Source organism: Rhinoderma darwinii, chromosome 11 (assembly GCF_050947455.1).
Source record: "Rhinoderma darwinii isolate aRhiDar2 chromosome 11, aRhiDar2.hap1, whole genome shotgun sequence".
NCBI lineage: Eukaryota > Metazoa > Chordata > Amphibia > Anura > Rhinodermatidae > Rhinoderma > Rhinoderma darwinii.
The window spans coordinates 14,942,773-14,964,060 of record NC_134697.1 but is presented as its reverse complement, the minus strand read 5'-3'; the positions used below and the strand labels follow the sequence as shown (position 1 = coordinate 14,964,060).

Here is a 21,288-nt window from a genome sequence, read left to right as displayed (position 1 = left end):
TCTAGGGCCTTCCATGGATCAGTTGTCCAAAAATAACATGGTTGGTATTTGGGGGTACAATTGGAGGAGTATGTTGGGCTAAATGACTACTATTTCCAGTTAAAAGACCTCACAAAAAGTTGCATGAATAACAGAAGTGTCTGGCTCCTGGTTTTTCTCCTCTTTGTATTGAAAGAAACCTGCACGTTCAGCCAATCCAAGTTTGTATGTCAATGAAGGAGTCCGGTACGATAGCAGTCACTGAAAGTTATCATATGTCTATGGCCATCTTAAATGGGTTGTCTCATGAAAACTATCCCTTTTCAAAAAGGAGCCGCCACGGTGAAGCTGTGGACACCTACACATTTTCCCTAAAGCAGCCGCTGCAAGGGAAATACAGCATTACATGCCAGCCATTAGAATGAATGACTGTCCATGTAATGCAAGGTTGCGCCGGATCTGCTAGAGAAGGAGCCGCTATGCAATATGGCACATAGCCAGACAAAAGAATACCCTCCTTCTAAGACAGTGGTAGAGGACAACCCCTTTAATACAGATTCATGTGTAAGAATCACCCAAATTTATTAAAAAGCCTGTCTCTACACTAATTATATATATATATATATATATATATATATACACACACACACACACACACACACACCTATCTATACCAGAAGATGAAAATTGTCTAACAAAAGGTACTGATTGCGCACGTATTTAAAGGATGCACAATTAAAAGACGCTGATATTTTACATATTCTGAATCTATTAGTATAGTATCCCCCCTCCTGCCTTGTGACAGGTGCTATAGAAAAAATTTTAAGCAAAAAACAAAACATACAATTCCTCCTTGTGTAGCTGAAGTAGATGTCACAGAGCAGATGAAATAAAACTATAAATCTCCATTATCTGACGTGGAGGAGAAGAGTGGTGCTTTTAAAAGCAGTTCTTAGTGCTCTTGTGTGGTATCTAGTAAGACGCAGACTACAGTGTGCGGGATTTCTGCCTTATTTTTACCAGGCTTAATGGTTTTCCTGGTATGCAGCTGTGACTCGGAGATCTGGATTGATAAGGCCGGGTTTTTAACTACTTTGTCTCTGCAGAAACACGTGATTTGTAAACATCCCCAGCAACAAAAGCCTTGCGAGGCAGCCGCATGTAATATGTAACACACTCAGCAAATGCTGCTACATTATCAGGGCCACTGGGTCATTACTTTCTATAGGGTTTGCTCACATGAGTCTGTATTCTTTTAGGCTGGATTTATAAACTGCGTTCGGGAGTGGAGAGGTCTTAACCACATGGCGCAGCAGCCATTTTTCAGCTTTTAATTTTCGCCTTTTCCTCCCCATATTCCAAAAGCCATAACTTTTATATTTTTACCTCAATATAACTGTATGGTGGCATGTTTTTTGTGGGACAAGTTGTAGTTTTTTATGACTCCATTTATTGTACCATACACTGTACAGGAAAACTGGAAAAAAAATCTTTGTGGAGTGGGAAAAAAAACAGCAATTTCCTCCATTGTTATTTTTATTACATTTTGACTGCATTCACTGTGCGGTGAAATGACATGTTATGGGCCTGTTCACATCAGTCAGGGTACCGTTGATGGGTTCCGCTACACCTTTACGTCGGAGGGGCCCATCAACGAAAAGGCAAATGGAAACCGTAGCTTCCGTTTGCATTACCATTGATTTCAATGGTAATGCTTCCGTTGCAAATGGTTTTGGTTTGTCTCCGTTCTGTAAGGTTTCCATTTTTTTTAAGGAATTAATAGCGTAGTCGACTGCGCTATAGTTTCCGCCAACAAAAACAAAAACCTCGCGAAACTGACACAAACGGAAACCATTTGCAACGGAAGCATTACCATTGAAATCAATGGTAATGCAAACAGAAGCTACGGTTTCCGTCTGCCTTTTCCTTGATGGGCCCCTCCGACGTAAAGGTCTAGCGGAAGCCATCAACGAAAGGGTGACGCTGATGTGAACGAGGCCTAACTTTATTCTGCAGGTTAATAAGATTACGACAAAACCAAATTTATTTAAAAAAAAATAATTCTATTTCCGTCGATTGGGGTACATGCAACTTTTTGATCACTTTTTATTTATTTGTCGTTCTTGGTACAAGGTGACTACAAAACAGCAATTCTACTTTTTTTATTTTTACGGCATATACCATGCGGGTTAAGTAATGTAACATTGTAATAGTTCAGACTTTTATGGATGCGGTGATACTAATTTATTTTTTGCATGGGGGGGGCGATGAGCTGTCAGAGGGGGCCACTTCTCTCTTTCTAACGGCTTAGATGCCATGGTCAAGAGTGACAGCTGCATCTAAGTGGTTATACGGCTGGGATCGAAGTTACCTTTGATCCTGGCCATTGCAGACCAGTGTGGGCTGTAACATAAGTGCGCTCCATACTTTTCCTTCCCGGCTGTGATGCAACCCTACGTGAAATGTTGGCAGGGGGTTAAAAACACATACAAATGTTCAAAATCGCAGGTGTTTTTACAAACAATCTTAGGCTTAATTTTTTTTTATTGTATTTTATTTCGGAATCCAATTTCAACGTAGGTAAAAAAATATATATATATTTACAGACCTTAAACACATTTGTGAATACCAGCCAATAATGTTGAAGGTTTATCATATATATCGCCTTTGAATTCTTCTCTTGCAGGGCAAAAATTGTGAAATCTCACTTAATGCATGTTCTAGCAACCCATGTGAAAACCAAGGAGTGTGTCACCCAAAAGATGACACCAGTGGCTTCATGTGAGTATTATGGCAATTTGTGTCACTTGATTTTCAGTACTTTAAAGTGTATCTCCCTCGTTCCCCTGTGTAGCCGATATGTAGTTAGAATGCAGATTTGCTTTATGGCACTTGAATGCAGTGCCTGCCGATGATCCTTATAGGACTATACACTAGAGAGAAAACAGCAGATTTGTAAATATTAGCAGCCGGGACCTGATGGATCTGCTGCTTCTATGTAAATAAAGCTTAATCGTGTTATCCCACAAATAATTTTTATACCAAAAGTCCAGAAATGCTGTGAATAGCGGTTTTAAAGTAATTTATGTGTTTCTAGCATAAAAAAAACATACCTTTTTCGTCTTTTTAGTTCCTGTGTCCCTGTTGGTGCTGCTACTAATCTGTGCTGTTTGGGGAGGGGTTCCGAGCAGAATCAGTCTCCTTCACCTCTGGTAGCTGAATATATAGTCCCTACTTACTTTTCCTGCAGATAGGTAACATGGGATCCAGGCATGAAGATATACATAGTGTGAGACATCCACAGTATGCATTCCCTAAGAAACTGTTGAAAATATAATTAAATAAAACAATTAATACTGAGTGGCAGGTGCAGGGATCGTATCAGTTGTCAGGATGCAGATTTTTACAGTCCTAACAAGCTGAGAAGGAGGTTCCTCTGCAATAGTATGGCAGTATAGCTGAGGCTCTGCTCCTTCCCTGACAAGCAGGTCAGAAAGCTCTTTCTATTGGACAGAGGATCACTATGCAGAGACCTGGCAGTGGGGGGGGGGGGGGGACTGAGCATGTCTGTCCACTAGCTCATTAGGTGGACATGCACATTGCTATACACTTTGAACACCAGGTGGTGCCAGACTGTATAAGTAAATGTCAGAACTGTTCTATTGATCGTTTTTTAACAGCGTGTAAATGGCAAACATTGTTAATTTTGTATGATATATACAAAAAATGATAGTTAACGGCAGGAGGACCCATTTAATCATTGTGTAATGACAAGTTATGTGACTTTTTTTAATGTAATATTTTAAAGATCTGTTAGCTATCATTGAATGGAAACTTTTGTTTATGTTCAGAAGATGAAAACCGCTTCTTCTGAACATGTGATGCTCAAACTCTGTTCACATCACATCAGGTTTAGGCTCTACATTCAGCATACGCTGTGAAGTTTGCTACCGAGTGTATTACCCAGACATACAACTAATGCCTATACAGCTGCATACGTCTGCCATTGACTGTCATTTTACAATACTGAATAACGCACAGTATTAATTTTTTTATGGCATCCAGTTGTATCGAAAAGCGTATTTGACTACATTATTCTATACAGTTAATAAAAAGGTATACAGACTTATATAGGGATCTCTTTTGCCATACGTCTGGCCAATAGAACTGTCAGATGATGACCAATTCCTGACATATAGGCCGAACATAGACACCATACATGACGTGAACACAGTCTCAAAAGGGAGAACTCAGATAAAATACAGTATAATTAGTGTGACAGTCCAATAATCCAGAATATTGTATAATCTGTCGCCCACCTGTTCTTTTTAATTCCGGATTAAAGGATGTTGTTTTCGGTATCCTGAACTACAGAGAGAAAGCAAGTCTGGAACATGTCCATATTATGTATCAATATGGCTGATGTAGGAAAAAGAAAAATAATACATATACTACTTTTTTCTTTTAATGTTGATGATTATGGGAACAGTTAATGAAAACCTAATATTTAGTGTCTCAGAAAATTAGAATATTATATAAGCCCAATCTCAAAAATGATTTTTAATACCAAAATGTTGGCCTACTGAGAAGTATGTACAGTATATGCCCTCAATACTTGGTCGGGGCTCCTTCTGCATGAATTACTGCATCAATGCGGCGTGGCATGGGGGGGGGGGAGATCAGCCTGTAGCACTGCTGAGGTGTTATCAATGCAGCGTGGCATGGAGGTGATCAGCCTGTATCACTGCTGAGGTGTTATCAATGCGGCGTGGCATGGAGGTGATCAGCCTGTGGCACTGCTGAGATGTTATCAATGCGACGTGGCATGGAGGCGATCAGCCTGTGGCACTGCTGAGGTGTTATCAATGCGACGTGGCATGGTGGCGATCAGCCTGTGGCACTGCTGAGGTGTTATCAATGCGGCATGGCATGGGGGGCGATCAGCCTGTGGCACTGCTGAGGTGTTATCAATGCAGCATGGCATGGAGGCGATCAGCCTGTGGCACTGCTGAGGTGTTATCAATGCGGCGTGGCATGGTGGCCATCAGCCTGTGGCACTGCTGAGGTGTTATCAATGCGGCATGGCATGGGGGGCGATCAGCCTGTGGCACTGCTGAGGTGTTATCAATGCGGCGTGGCATGGAGGCGATCAGCCTGTGGCACTGCTGAGGTGTTATCAATGCGGCGTGGCATGGTGGCGATCAGCCTGTGGCACTGCTGAGGTGTTATCAATGCGGCATGGCATGGGGGGCGATCAGCCTGTGGCACTGCTGAGGGGTTATCAATGCAGCGTGGCATGGAGGAGATCAGCCTGTGGCACTGCTGAGGGGTTATCAATGCGGCGTGGCATGGAGGCGATCAGCCTGTGGCATTGCTGAGGTGTTATGGAAGCCCAGGTTGCTTTGATAGCGGCCTTCAGCTCATCTGCATTGTTGGGTCTGGGGTCTCATCTTCCTCTTGACAATACCACATAGATTCTCTATGAGATTTAGGTCGGGCGAGTTTGCTGGCCAATCAAGCGCAGTGATACTGTGGTTATTACACCAGGTATTGGTACTTTTGGCAGTGTGGGCAGGTGCCAAGTCCTGCTGGAAAACGAAATCAGCATCTCCATAAAGCTCGTCAGCAGAGGGAAGCATGAAGTGCTGGGAAATGTCCTGCTAGACGCTGCGCTGACACTGGACCTGATATAACACATTGGACCAACACTGACTGTGGAAACTTCACACTGGAGAGGCATCAATCTATATTGCTTGCGGTCCACTCTTCCTCCAGATTCTGGGACCTTGATTCCCAAACGAAATGCAAAATTGACTTTCATCTGAAAACAGGACTTTGAACCACTTAGCAACAGTGTAGGTACATTGTGTTATATCAAATCCATGCCAAACCGCATTGATAACCCCTCAGCAGTGCCACAGGCTGATCGCCTCCATGCCACGCCACATTAATAACATCTCAGCAGTGCCACAGGCTGATCGCCTCCATGCCACGCTGCATTGATGCAGTAATTCATACAGAGTTGGAGTCCCGATCAAGTATTGAGGGCATATACTGTACATACTTTTCAGTAGGACAACATTTCTGTATTAAAAATCATTTTTGAAATTGGGCTTATATAATATTCAAATTTTCTGAGACACTAAATATTAGGTTTTCAGTAACTGTTCCCATAATCATCAACATTAAAGGAAAAAAATGCAGGAAATAGATCCCTCTGTGTGTAATGAATCTATATCATATATTTTTTATGAGTTTCACTTTTTGAATTGAATTACTGAAATAAATGAACTTTTTGATGATATTCTAATTCATTAAGGACTAGTATACACCTTTTGTACTTGGCATTCACGTCTATCCCCACTTCACCCTGAATCTTAGAGAAAAACAGATTTGCTAGGTTCAGAGAACATACTTGTCACTTTGTACAGGGCACAGAACACTCTTGCGCTTTAAAAAACAACAACTTTGCTAAACATGTTCTATTAAACAACATGGAGCCACGAGTGCATTGCTGCCTTTTCCAGCGGCTACTTTGTGATGAGAGGGAAATAAATCGATGGGTTTAGAAGCAAAGAATTTTTATTCTTTCTATCTGTCGGAGAGCGCCGGATACATTAGTTAATAAAAGGTGCACTCTTGTGAGGTTTTCAGAGATTATTGTCAAGGATTTTGTCTGCAGGTGCATTTAAAATAGATTCTTTAAGGCTTCGTGGCCTCCGAGAACATATTATGCCGCGTTTCTATGGAAACATTTAAAGTTAGTTTCCAGATTAAGCACCTCTAAAAATGGCAGCATAATTTGCAAACAGCTCGCTAAACGTGTGATTGTGACAACATGAACCTTCCTTCTCTTCAGTGAAGCAATGCAGAACCTGTTCTCTTTAAAATATTTGTATGTGTGTGTGTGTGTATATATATATATACTGGGCCATTTGTAATTGTGAGGGGTCAAAGGTGATTTGTATAACGTAGCATAATGTGGCAACAAATAAAACCTAGACGTCCACTTTTCGGATTAATTTACACCCTGCAGTTTTTGGGACATCCTAGAATTGTTGGGCCGGATAAAGTAAGATGCGGAGCTCTGGCTCTATTGTGATGGCACATTATAGGAAATATGATATGTGAACAAAAGCCACTAGTTTCCCTATTCATATGAGAAGTTCATATAAAGTGCTCGTACACCCTGAGGACATAGCCCTTTGTTGACAAAATACTGGAGAGCCATCCCGCTAAATAACATTAGGTGACCAATGACCCGTATACAGCCAGATCCAAACGGAATTATTCTATAGATGTTCTGTGAAATAATTACACACTACTCCCCTCCTTCTGTTTCTTCATTCCATTGAGACGGACTACTTTTTTAGCTTATTGTCTTGTGTTTTACTAAGTAAAGCAGGGTTGGAGCTATAGGGGGTTCAGGGGAAGCAGTCGCACCCAGGCCTTGGCACATGAGGGAACCCAAAAGCTCCTCTGTCACATAAGATGCCAGTATTATAAATGGTACATGGTGGGTGGGGTGGGGGGGGGGGCTATGTTTGAGATTTTGCATTGGGACCCAGAAGCCTCAAGAAACGTCCCACTTGCTATTTTTGTTCTTGACCCCAGTGGCACATGATTGGGTCCAAAGTCCGCTTAAAGGGATATTTCCAAAATCATACATGATCACCTATTCATGGGATAGGTGATCATTTTCTGATCGCTGGGACCCCCACAGATCGTGAGAACGGAGGTCCCGAAGCCCCATTCCTCCACGCTGCTTGACTGGAGTGAGGACATTGAATGGAGTGGCGGTTGAGCATGTGCGATGCTGCTCCTTTTAGTGTCTATGGTAACGAAGAAAAAGCAGAGTACAATGCTCAAGTGCACCGCCCGCAGTGAGGAGGATCCGGGGGTTCGGGACCCCCATTCTCACGATCGGTGAGGGTCCCAGCGATCAGAAAATGATCACCTGTGGATAGGTGATCATTTATAATTCTGGGAAAAAAATCCTTTCAAATTTAGTTGTCTTCTGCTAGACCTTTGGTCCTCTTATTGTGTCCATTCCCGGGCCCACCGAAAGAACCTCTGATACTCTGGTGGGCTTGTCCGACCCTGAACAAAACTGCAATGTGACCCTTTTTTTTTATTAAGGACAGTTCTACAATCTTATTCATATAATAGTAGCATAATGTCATGTGATTTCCATATAGTGCCTACAGAATAGTGCTATACTGCAAGCACCTAAAAACGCCACACAGAGCCAAAATAAATGGTGGAGGTCTCGGCACAATTATCTTGTTTGCCCATGCTATAATCCAGCCCCAAATCCATCCATGGGTGGTCGTTTGGTTGAACTATGTGACACTATTTTCATTGTGCAAGTAAAGTCCCAAATAAAGCTTATTCATTGCAAAGTTATGCATTTCCTCACAGTTTTCAATATCTCTGCTCGCTGTTAGTGAATGGAAACATTCTTGTTTACATCAAAAGGCGGGAAACCCGTACAGATCATTTCCAACTGTGCGCCAAGTTTACAGCTTTTTAAAGTGAATGCCCTCTCTTGAAGATTGTTTTTTTATTCTAAATCCAAAGTCCCATTTTTCTGATACGGACCTTCAAATTATCTGAATATTTTTTTTAATATATGTTTATAGCTCCAAATCCCCAGTATAGTCAGTTAAATGATACATTTATGTCTGACTGCAGCTACCACTAGGGGGCGCTTAAATGCTTATTGAATATGGTTTAAATATTGACCTCAATAATAAACTAGTCTTTATTTAAGCTCCACCTAGTGGCGGCTGCAGGAGGCAAGAATTTTATCATTTAACTTTATGACTATGCAGTTAATTTAAAGCTACAACTGCTATAAACTTATATCAAGAAATTACTCGGCATAGAATTTTGAACTTAAAAACTACATAAAAAGTGTAAATTCACTTTAAAGGGGTTGTTCACAATGAGAAAAACACGTCTGCTGTCTTCCAAAAACAGCTCCATATCTGTTCACAGGTTTGGTATAGTATTGCAGCTCAGCCCTATTCACTTCAATAAAGCTGAGATCTAATAACAAACACAACCCATAGACAGGTGTGGCGCTATTTCTGAAAAAAAAAAAAGAAGCAGCAATGTTTTTTTAATCGTGGACAACCCCTTCAAACATATCAGAGATTGTGTAAACAATGATGTTTCCATTCACTGACAGTAAGCAGAGATCTTGCAAACGGAGGAATTGAAAAATATTTAACAAAAATAACAGTATCAGTGTGATTGGTGCAACTTTTTCATTGCTGTTTATTAAAAAAAAATCTTTTTGAGATACAGCTGCTTTATATTCTGTATACAGAGCAGCTGTATCTAGCACGGAGACCTGAATCCGTCAGGTCAGCGGGAGTGACTGGTTCAGTGTCGGCGGGGCCTGTGTGTCTCTGACATGCAGAATCCACCTGTTATCGGTCACATCTAAGTTATGAACTTAGATGTGATAGATAACCGCTCAATCCTGGGTGTCAGAGACACGCAGGCTCCGCCGACACTGAACCAGTCACTCCCGCTGACCTGACGGATTCAGGTCTCAGTAATAGATACAGCTGCTCTGTATACAGAATACAAAGCAGCTGTATCTCAAAAATATAATTTTTTTTGTAATAAACAGCAATGATAAAGTTCCACCAATCACACGGATCGTTTTATTTAGAAAAAAATAGTTTTCAAAAGTTGTACGTAGTCTTTAAGCTTTTTATAAATAAAGCAGGGAACCCCAATTAAATTTTAAGCTGCACAAAGTCTTAACTAGAGGAATACATTAAATGTTATTATCCAGGGCACAAAAAATATATATATCTAGATGCTCCAAATGTGGATCCGTCATCAGACTATACTGCCTTTACTAAGCCTGATGACCGATCCACTTAAAATGGATCACTACGATGCATTAAATACTCATCCAGCTTGTGCGATCATTAAATTGCCCCCCCCCCCACCTTATAATTCCCAGTTCCGTGAAGTTAAGATAAAGAGCAGAATGGATGTAACAATTTATTTTTTTAACGCACAGGACAATTATCCAAATTGTTTTAGAATCCCTTATAGACCCCCAATTAACCTGCTCTGTACATTATGCTGCCATCTGCTGCGTGCTTATCCCCCCCCACACCAAAAATGACGAGCGCTAATAAAGAACTGTCAGTATTTACATTCTAGATTGTATTTTTACTTCTATCTTTAGTGCGGCAGAGCCTCCTGTAATTACTGTCATTGCTTTTACCTTCATGTGCATCTAAACTGACAGCATCTCCCATCATCCAACTACCACTTTAAGTCCAAGCGTCTGAATCAGGGAGACGCACTTTTCCCGTAGTCGCTGCTTTTCACCAATCCCTAGAAGATAATTGGTTGCCAAAAATAAATCAAGGAGAAAAAGAGAGAAAGACCAGAGAATTGGGTTATTTGAAGACGATGTTGAATGAAGAGGCAGAAATGACCGGACCTGCATCTAAAAGCCTAAAATGACCAGATGTACAAAAAAAATAAAAATAATACTAAATGGCCTCTCGTTCTGTTGCCGTGGTAACCAAGCATCTTTACAATAGGCCTATATTTTCCTTTTGGGGTTTGCAAAAGCCATTCAGTCAAACCATTTACTCTTCGCAGCTTTCAACCTGCGCACAAATGTCTCGCAGACGCTTTTCTTTTCTCCTTTTATTTTGGGGAATTTACGGAGAGTGGAATCCATTTCAAATTAACGCGCAGGCAATTCCAGCAATGTGTAAATGCCCCCATTATTAATAAGGAGCAAATGAGAAAGGAACATCGGAACGGTATGGAGTGAAACAATGCGGCAGATGCGGTTTTCAAGAGCTACATTATATTTATTACAATAGGCGTCTCTCTGCCGACCTATAGCGTTACCCTGTGTTCAAGACAAGAAGTGAAGAAGTGTGACCTCCTAGGCTGTGTGTGTGGGGGGCATGTTAACTCGTTTCATGCCAAAGCGGGATTTCTTTCTATGAGAACATGGCATTGTGCGTATATTATTTCCTCCAATAGTCTAAAACCTAATGCACACGACCGTGGTGATTTTGCAGTCCGCAAAAAACCTTCCGTAGCGCATCAGTCATCAGTATTCACAGATCTGAAAAAAACAAAAAGGAAGGCTGGAATTCATGTCACCAGTTTGTCCCATCCCCCTGAGTAGGTCACATGATCCACAAATTCGCACATTAAAATGACATGTCGTGCGTTTTTGCGGCCTCCACACGTGTGCATGGGGCCATATAAATGAATGGGTCCGTGTGCTATCGGCAAAATTGCGGACAGCACATGTACGAAAAACCACGGTCGTGTGCAGTGCATTGGGCCTTAGGGTCCAATCACATATTGAGGGCGAGGTGCAGTTAGGACTGCATAGAAAAAAAACGTATCCGAAAACCGCATGCGTTTTTACAGCGATTTGGTGCCATTTCGATACACTAGCGTTTTGGTTTTCCGAAATCAAATCAAAGGAAAGCTGAATGTGGTTTTCAGATGCTTTTTTTTTTTATGCATTTCTTACAGCAGCTTAACTGCAACGTGTTAATGAACCCTAATGCCATACTGATCGGATAATTGGATCCTTATGAAATAAGGCCTAAGGCTCTGTTCACACCTGCGTCAGAGGTCTGTTAGAGGCCTCTGGCGCAGATTTCATCGTTTTTGCCAAACAAAATGACAGGCATTATGACAGAAACCCGATGAAACTCATTTAAGTCAATGGGTTTCATCGGGCACTATTACTTTTCGTCATGCGACGGATCTGGCCGCTCCGGTTTTTCGTTGTTTTGCTCCTATGACGGAAACGAAGCAGCAAAACGCAGATGTGAACATAGTCCTACGTGTTTATCTGAGCTAGGGAGATTAAGTTGTGAGACCCTTTGGGGAAAGGAATGATGTAAAGAATATTATGGTTCTATATACAAAAGGTGAAATAAATAGTAAAAACTTTAGTATGGATATTTGGATGTAGTGGGCGCTGTTGAGTTGTCCCTGATTATTGTATGATCGCATGGACAACCAGTATCACACTGTTCAAGTCTTATACCGATGTAGCAGATCTGAATGTGTCTGTACAATATTATGTTAAATGAGTAATCAGAATGTACAAACAAGAGCTAGATATAACGGCAGTCCTTTGTAAAACCACAGATGACCCATGATTCTTACCTATTGACAAAATCTCCTCTGCTGCACTTGACAAACTCAGGTCTGCTACATCTATGCTTTTAGGCTTCCACTGCAAAACATTTACATGTTCGTACACACATGGAGAATACACATGAAGTAACAAGTTAATGCACTCTGCATATTAAGTGCAAATAAGCACTATACCATAGAGACTGAATTACAAGACAATTGACATTTCAGCCTTGAAGAGAGATCCTTATTGAGATTGAGAAGAGCCTCTGTGCAGATCTGAATGTCGCCTGTAACGGCGTCGTCTTCCCAATACATGAGCTGCTATTCGCATCTGTCATTTATAACAAGCTGTATTACAGTGAGCTGCACAGGATATTCTACCCCAAGAAGTTTTACATGTATTTTCTTTACATTTCCCTTCATCAGCCCCGCTAAAAATATTCTATTTTATCCTCCGAGCTTCCTTCTTTATTTACGTGCCATGTGTTTCTAGGACTAGTTGTATAGTTTTTTTATTCTACTATATTATGGAGCTGCCCCCGAATACGGTTCTAGAACTCCCCAATAATACTAATACAAGACTGAAAAGCACAGAGGTAAAATGTAAGCATACAGCATATGTCAGCTATACTGAGACATGTACAAACACAGTGCTATATAAAATAATACCGCCATACAGTGCCTATATAATACCTCCATACAGTATCCAAGTACTACCATACAGTGCTCACCTAATGCTGCCATACAATGCTCACACAATGCCGACATTCAAACCCCAAAGAAATCTCCAATTTAGTGTCTAAATAATACTCATACACTGCCCACATAATACCGCCATATACAACCCACATAATACCGCCATATAGTGCCTAAGTATCCTAATGACACTCCACATGATACCGCCATATACAACCCACATGATACCGCCATATACAACCCACATGATACCGCCATATACAACCCACATGATACCGCTATATACAACCCACATGATACCGCCATATATAATCCACATAATCCTGCCATATATAACCCACATAATACCGCCATATAGCGCCTAAGTAAGAAGTATCCTAATGACACTCCACGTAATACCGCCATATACAACCCACATAATACCGCCATATAGCGCCTAAGTAAGAAGTATCCTAATGACACTCCACATAATACCGCCATATACAACCCACATAATACCGCCATATAGCGCCTAAGTAAAATTGTCCTAATAACACTCCCTTATAAAGAGCCCACATAGGGTTGCCACATAGTTCTCACATAATACTGCAATGAAATTCCCAAATAATACCACCAGATAACTCTAAAATTAAGGAAATGAAGGCCCAGGGCATTTACCTAATTTGCCACTCATTAAAGGGGTTTTCCAATCCTTTTTTTTTTTTTTTAAATCAATGCAATGTTCCTCTATTAATATATTAGTGCGCTCTGACTAGCTTTTTCTTGATAATAAATGGTTTTAGTAACATTACTCCCTATTGTTTACCTTGAGAGGTTTGTTTTGCTCAGTAAGTTCATTCCTCTTCTCTTCCTGTGTTTCTCCTCCCTGCATGCACTGCTCTAGTCCCAGCATGCAATGTGCATGCAGCAGTGCACTTGCTCCGCCTACTACACCCAGCTCTACTAACTTCTGCAATCTCAGTCTTCATTTTGGTGCTCTCATTCTATTACTGATAGCACAAGCTGAAATCACTGGATATCTGCGTTTTTAACCTCTTAACGTCGAAGGGCGGATATATCAGTCCTCTGCAGCTGCTAGTTCGCGCAGGAGGAGGGATATATCCGTCCTGTGATGGCGCGGGTACTGCCAGTGTACCCACACGATCAGCGGCAGGAGCACGGCTGTTATACACAGCCTGGCTCCTGCTGCAACTGCCGGAATCGAAGCGCGCTCCGATTCCGGCAGTTTAACCCATTAAATGCCGCTGTCAATAGTGACAGCGGCATCTAATGTGTTTGACAGAGGGAGGGAGCTCCCTCTGTTTTATACTGACAGGCAATAATGCTTTGGTATACGAAGTATACCAAAGCATTATATATGCGATCGGCACATCGCATAGTGAAGTCCCCGGGTGGAACTAAAAAAAAAATGTCAATCCGTTAAATAAAGTTGGTGAAAAAACAAAAAAAAAATTACAGTGAAAATCAAATAAAACTACTTTTTTTGCCCAAAAAGTGGTTTTTTTAAAGTAAAAGTGTCAAAACAAATCACACATACACATATATGGTATCCCCGCGATCGTAACCACTTGAACAATAAAATTAACACATTAATTAAACCGCTGGATGAACGGCGTCCAAAAAAACAACGGCAAAATTCGTTCTTTTCTCCCATTCCCACCATAAAAAATTAAATAAAAATTAATCTAAGTCCTATGTACCCCAAAATAGTACTAATGAAAACTACACATTGTCCCGCAAAAATCAAGCCCACGTACGGCCACATAGACGGAAAAATAAAACCGTTACGGCTCTTGGAATGCGGCGATGCAAAAACAAGTAATTTTTTTCTAAAAGGGTTTTTATTGTGCAAACGTAGGAAAACATATAAAACCTTTACATATTTGGTATCCCCGTAACCGTGCCGACCCATAGAATAAAGTTAACATGTTATTTACGCTGCATAGTAAACGGCGTAAATTTATAACGTGAAAATCAATGCTGGAATAGCTGCTTATTTTCAATTCTCTCCTAAAATAAAGTTAATAAAAGTTAATCGATATATTATAAGCATCTAAAAATGGTGGAATTACAAAATAAAACTCGTCCCGCAAAAAACAAGCCCTTATACGGCTATGTCGACGGAATAAAAAAAAAGTTACGACTCTTGGAATGCGACCGTGAAAAAAACAAAAATTATCCTTGGTCATTAACGTGCAAAATGGCCCGGTCATTAAGGGGTTAAACGGTTTGAAGAGGTCTTCTGGTACCAAAACAGTGGAAACCCCCAAAAGGTGCCCCCATTTTGGAAACTAGACCCCTTGAGGAATCCATTGTAGTTTTCTTGGGGTGCATGCGGCTTTTTGATCAGTTTTTATTCTATTTTTAAGTGGCGTGGTGACTAAAAAAACAGCAATTCTACTATTGTTTTTTTATTCTATTTTTGTTACAGCGTTCACCGTGCGCTATAAATTACATATTCACTTTATTCTGCGGGGCGATACGATTAGGGCTCATTTACACGAGCGTGTTATACATCCGTGCAACGCGCGTCGCAGGGACCTATGTTAGTCTATGGGGCCGTGCAGCCAGGTGGGCGTGATTTTCACGCAGCGTATGTCCGCTGCGTGAAACGCACGACGTCCTATATTTGTGCGCTGTTCGCACATCACGCACCCATTGAAGTCAATGGGTGGGTGAAAACCACGCATGTCGCTTGGAAGCAATTCCGTGGGACGCGCGTGATTCGCGCAACAGCACTGTAAAGGATGAATGAAAACAGAAAAGCACCACGTTCTTTTCTGTTTACAAACATCCAAACGGAGTGTCATAATGATGGCGGCTGCGCGAAAACCAGGCAGCCGCGCATCATAAAGGGCTGACACACGGAGCTGTTAATTGCCTTTTGCGCACGCAAAACGCCGCGCTTTTTGCTTGCACAAAATGCACACGCTCGTGTAAACTCGGCCTTACGGTGACACCAGATGTTTATAGTTCTTTTATGTCTTATGGCGTTTGCACAATAAAATACGTTTTGTAAAAAATCATTCACTTTTTGTGTTACCTTATTCTAAGAGCCAGAACTTTATAATTTTTCCATCAATAAAGCCGTGCGAGGACTTATTTTTTGCGTAACGAACTGTAGTTTCGATCAGGACCATTTTTCGGTACATGCGACTTTTTGATCTATTTTTAATAAATTTTTTGGGAGGTGAAGTGACCAAACAATTGTGATTTTGGTACGGTTTATTATTATTTTCTTTTACGGCGTTCACCGTGCGGGATAAATAACAAAATAATTTTGTAGTTCAGGCCGTTACGGACGCGGCGATACCAATTATGTATATTTTATTTATTTAGATATTTTTATTAATAAAAAAGGACTGATAAGGGAAAAAAAGGGGATTTTTTTAAACTTTTATTTTCTTATTTTTACACATCTTTTTTTTTAACTTTATTACTTTGTCCCACAAGGGGACTTGAGGGCAGGAGGCCCTGATCGCAATTCTAATACTCTGCACTACATGCGTAGTGCAGTGTATTAGAACTGTCAGCTATTCACTGACAGCAAGCATAGTGGGTCCTGACTTTGTCAGGACCCATTAGGCTTCCGTCGATGGCATAGCCGGACGCCATTGTTTGGTGTCCGGTTGCCATAGTAACCATCGCCGGCCGCTATCGTGTAGCAGGCCGGCGATGGTAACTTAACCCCTAAAAAGCCGCGATCTCTATTGAACGCGGCTTTTAAGGGGTTAGACAGCGGGGACACAGCGATCGGTCCCCGCTGTAGGAGCTGCGGCAGCTGCTGTACGAGACAGCAGCTGTCACAGCTCCTGCACCTGTCGGGAAGACGGTCGAAACGGCCGTTATTCCCGCAACTTCGTATTCCGTCGGTAATTTATAAGGGGTTATAATTTCACAGAGCATGCGCGGTGGAGTGTGTTAACCACGCATGCTCTGAGATAAAGAAGCACGTGGTACGGTTACGTCATTTGTGACGTAACCGTACAGTGTGAAAGCCGGAAACCGGAAGCAAGGCAGAAGACTAAATGGACGGGTCTGCACAGGAAGTGCAGATTTTGCTTCACTAAGGGGGCGGTGACGGAGGAGGATATACGACGCTACAGCCATCTGATGAAACGTAAGTACATTGTAAAGTTATATCATTTTCATTGTTTTATTTAAATAAATGTAATTTTTTAGTTCCGGAATACCCCTTTAATACCGGTACCTGATAATACTGTTAGTACTACAACTCCTAGCACAGCATTTGGTATTTGCCAGGGGGGGGGGGGGCATGAAAATCCTTCTCGGGATGCTGGCTGTATATTACAATGGAGCCTGACACATCTTATGTTCATACATTTCAGGATGGGAATTATATTCAGTTTTGCACTATTTATATACCAGATTTATCTGTCAGTTTTACTACCGAGCTAAAAAGGCCTGAGCCTCAAGGTAATATGTATGCTAACTAAACATATAGGAGATCACAGGGAGATTTTCACGTCAGGTTCTGTGACAGATGAAGGGGCTGCAGTGCCATGAAAGCTCGAAGTGCTCACTGTGGGACGTGTGAGACATGAAATACAGCGTGCAGCACTTCTACTTATTGTGTACTGTGACTTATGGCTGTACCCTGTCACCATCAGATGCGCCTGTGCCGAAGGTTTTGACGGCTCAACGTGTGCGATAAACAGAGATGAATGCAAGTACAGTGACTGTGAGAACGGCGGCACCTGCGTAGACGGAATAAACACGTACACATGTCAGTGTCCTCCACAATACACAGGTACGTTTATCTATTATGTGGTCGCTTACCTGAAAAACGGATATTGTAAGGTTCTTCCCATAGAAACACCTGTAGACTGTAAAAAAGCACAAATGTATTTTACAACCTGCTAAATATAAAACAATTCCAGCAGAACAAGTGAACACCTGCAAATGAATGAGCAATAATCTACTCTGACCTACAATGACATTTTTTATATTATGGCGGAACAGCTGCAGACCACAGTGACCTCTATACCACTATACGGACTACATCATGAGGGTTGCAGTTGGTCATAGTGCATCATTGCCCATTTTCATATCTCCATTTGCAGCGCAGGTGAATGCAAACTATTATTCTCTATTATCAGCCATTTCAGGATGAGGAAGGGCTGACTGTAGCGCCCTTCAATGGGATGATTGACAGGAAGTGCAGGATACTCCCTACTGGAGATATGCGATAGAGTTGCAGATGCACCTTATGCCCGGTCTGCCTGGACACAGAATAGGCTTCACTAAAGTCTTCTACTGTTTCCTATACCTCATCATACAAAAACAGAACGATCTTGTTGTAAAGTTATCTATAGATTTTTCTCTCGTCTGACCCCTTTTTTCCCTTTTTACGTGTTCTGTAGGAGAATACTGTGAACAGTTGCTGGACTTTTGCTCTGCAGAGCTCAACCCCTGTCATCCCGATTCTAAATGTATTACAACTGCTGAGGGTCCAAAGTAAGTGGCCAACATATAATAAAAAATATAACAGAACATAAAAAAAAATATTTTATGTTATATGTTAGAGTTTTTGTTCTTTTTTTTGTATATTTTTTTTATAACATAAAATATAACTTTCCAAATTATTTAATAAATACAATAGATGTGTGGACATGGTCAAATGGAAAAAGTAGCACAAAAGGAAAGACTTGTCTACAAGTAACTTTTATCCGGTATTGTATTATTGGGGTTTAAACAGCAAAGATATGGGCAGCACAGCAGAACTAGACCTCGCAGGGGCCAACTGGGTGCCAGCCTGCAGGAATCCAACTTGCCGATCCCACAAACTTAGACAGACCAAGGCGAAGAGGCAGCACTCCAAAATAGAAATCTCAAAAAATTGTTTTATTCACCTATATGTTCAAGGGGTGCAACGTTTCAGCTGCTCAATGCAGATTGACAAAGGCTGTATCGAGCTAAACGTTGCATCCCTTGAACATATGTGTGAATAAAACCATTTTTGAGATTTCTATTTTGGAGTGCTGCCTCTTCTCCTTGGTTTGTCTGCAGTATAAGGGTTGTCTTTTATAGACAATCTCTTCAATAAGAGAGTCGCGGGTATGTCTCCCGAAACCACCGGCAAACAGCTCATTTTGCACATAGAAGTGGTCAGCTGCTCATTTCCCGTCTAGCGACCAATACAGGGTCAATATGATACATTGACAGCCCAGTCTGCCCTCTATGACCTCCACGTGTTCTAATAGGACACATGAAAGGGGTTGCTCTGATAATGCATCACGTGTGTGTAAACCTTCTAAAACTTTTTGAGGTTGTATACAACAAGTATATAATACACACCAATGAACAAAATACGGCCTCAAGCACATTCGTGGGCCTTTATACTACCGCAAATCACGGATCCGCAGGACAAGGATGGCTTCTGTGTGCGATCTGTAGTTTTAACGGACCAATGCATAAAATGGCCGAGACTGATCCGCATATTGGACAGGAATAGGACCTGTCCTATAATTTGCGGAACGGACACACAGATCCCCTAAAAAAAAAAAAAAGACGTGTGCACGGCTTCATAATAATGAACGGGTCGTGCTATCCGTTAAACGGATAGCGCACTGAAGAATATCACTGAAGTCTGCTTGAGGCCTAAAGCGCAATAACAACAAAAATAGTTCAGACCACGAGACGAGCACCCACCCTGGCATGCGCTTTAAATCGGGGGAACCTTCTTTATCATCAGAAACATCTGGTGCCATCACATGCGCCATATAACACCTCCCAGATAGCACTGGTAACTTATATAATCAGTATAGCAGTCTATGAGAACACGATCTGTCTGTTTCCTCTCCTAGATGTGAATGTGCACCAGGTTATGTAGGAGAGAACTGCAGCCTCAACTATGATGACTGCAGGGACCACCGCTGCCAGAACAATGCCCAGTGTGTGGATGAGCTGAACGGGTATTCATGTCAGTGCACAGAGGGCTTCAGGTAAGAGCCTGCTATGTCCATATACTGCCATGATATTACGGAATTGCGTGGACCTTGTAATTTGGGGTTGGGTATTTACAGCTTAGGCATTTATGGTGTATATCCATGGGTGCAGGTCTCCCTGGGACCCTCACCTTTCGATAGAACACGGACTGGCTACCCCCATTCATCGATTCAAAACTGCAGACAGCGGCTACTATGGGAATTGCCCGGCTCAGTCCATTACTCCCATAGGACTTCAAAGACCCATTAATTACAGTGGAGAAAAGCAGCTGCTTGAATTAGTGAATGAGGTCGTGGGATAGATAAGGATCCATTTACACAGTGCAGTTGAGGTGCATTTTTTTACCGCAATTTGTTGCGTTCTTTGTTGCATTAAAAAGGAACCCGCATCAACTCGCGGTAAATACGCATGCGGTTTTCCAATGCAGTTTTCACCGCAACGTGTGAATGGACCCTTCGGGTCCCATAGAAATACCTGTGTAAATATATTAAAATCCACAGCATGTCCATCATTATCGCGGATTCCGCTCTGAGAAGCAGCGGATTCATTTTAATGAATTACACTGGGGCTAATCGTGCGCATCCAGTGGCCAATTCATGGCAGAAATCCGTTTTAGAAGTGTATTTTATAAAAAATCCAGGGCAGAATTGCCTATGGAGAATCCATGCAGTGTGAACATGGCCTAAGGGTCATCCCCCTCCCAAAGTACAAAAAACATATCACCTGTAAGTTCTTGTATTGTCCTCTGTCCGGTTGTTAGGCTGGGTTCACACGGGGCGTCTTTCCTGCCTTCTTAGCATGCTTTTTTGTTTTGTTTTGTTAGATACAAAAAAAAAACGCAAGCTCAGAACGCAATAAAAATGCACTGTGTGAACCCAGCCTTAAACAGATTCTATTAAGCCATTAATTAGTCACATCTGTTTTCCTTGGATCCTGAACAGCAAACCTGCAATCCTTTCCTCCAGGAGTTATATTGGTTTTCATCAGCTTCTACTGAAACAGGAATACATGAGAAAAATAGGAGGACGACAAATCAAGAACTTTTACATGTAGGAGATGTTTTTTGTCATTTTCAGGAGGAAATCCTCTTTAGAGAGGCCCCATTGCCAGGAGTTTTACATTTAAAGTTAGATATTTTTGGTCATGTGTCCTTGCTGTGGTTATCAGCTGACATGTGAAATACTCCGCAGTTTAGACACGTATGGGGGAATTTACTAGTCACTGTTACTTGTATTACTTGACTATTCTTGGCCAAAATCCCATAGACTTAAATCCCCTTAATTAAGCTTAAAGAGAAGAACAGAAGTGGAAAGTTAAAATCTCATTGTTGTGATCACCCACAACGATGTCCTCTATAGTGATCGAATATGTCATATAGTAGAAGAGGAGCTGTAGATAAAAACGAAAAAGACTAAAGAGAAATCTGATCTAATAGTATACAGGAGAGTTTGTCAATTTGCATAGTATTGCAGGTAATCCTAC

At 41.5% G+C, this 21,288-nt stretch overlaps 1 protein-coding gene and 1 long non-coding RNA gene across 6 annotated transcripts in view; one reads left to right on the top strand and one right to left on the bottom strand.

The window, feature by feature from the left end:
* Positions 1-21,288, top strand: part of SLIT1 (slit guidance ligand 1) — a 335,181-nt gene that overhangs the window by 302,210 nt on the left and 11,683 nt on the right. For 4 of the 5 annotated variants that reach the window (XM_075843037.1, XM_075843038.1, XM_075843033.1 and 1 more), the window contains 5 exons: positions 2,666-2,760; positions 17,469-17,608; positions 18,222-18,315; positions 19,665-19,802; positions 20,748-20,855. In XM_075843037.1, the coding sequence (XP_075699152.1) occupies positions 2,666-2,760; positions 17,469-17,608; positions 18,222-18,315; positions 19,665-19,802; positions 20,748-20,855 (575 nt within the window). The remainder of the gene's footprint in view (positions 1-2,665; positions 2,761-17,468; positions 17,609-18,221; positions 18,316-19,664; positions 19,803-20,747; positions 20,856-21,288) is intronic. The other variant, XM_075843034.1, reaches the window with a different exon arrangement.
* LOC142664092 (uncharacterized) lies at positions 2,155-10,397 on the bottom strand. The gene is made up of 3 exons (XR_012851190.1): positions 10,235-10,397; positions 3,093-3,301; positions 2,155-2,432 (listed from the first exon to the last, which is right to left on the bottom strand). It is a non-coding gene; the product is annotated as an uncharacterized LOC142664092 (long non-coding RNA).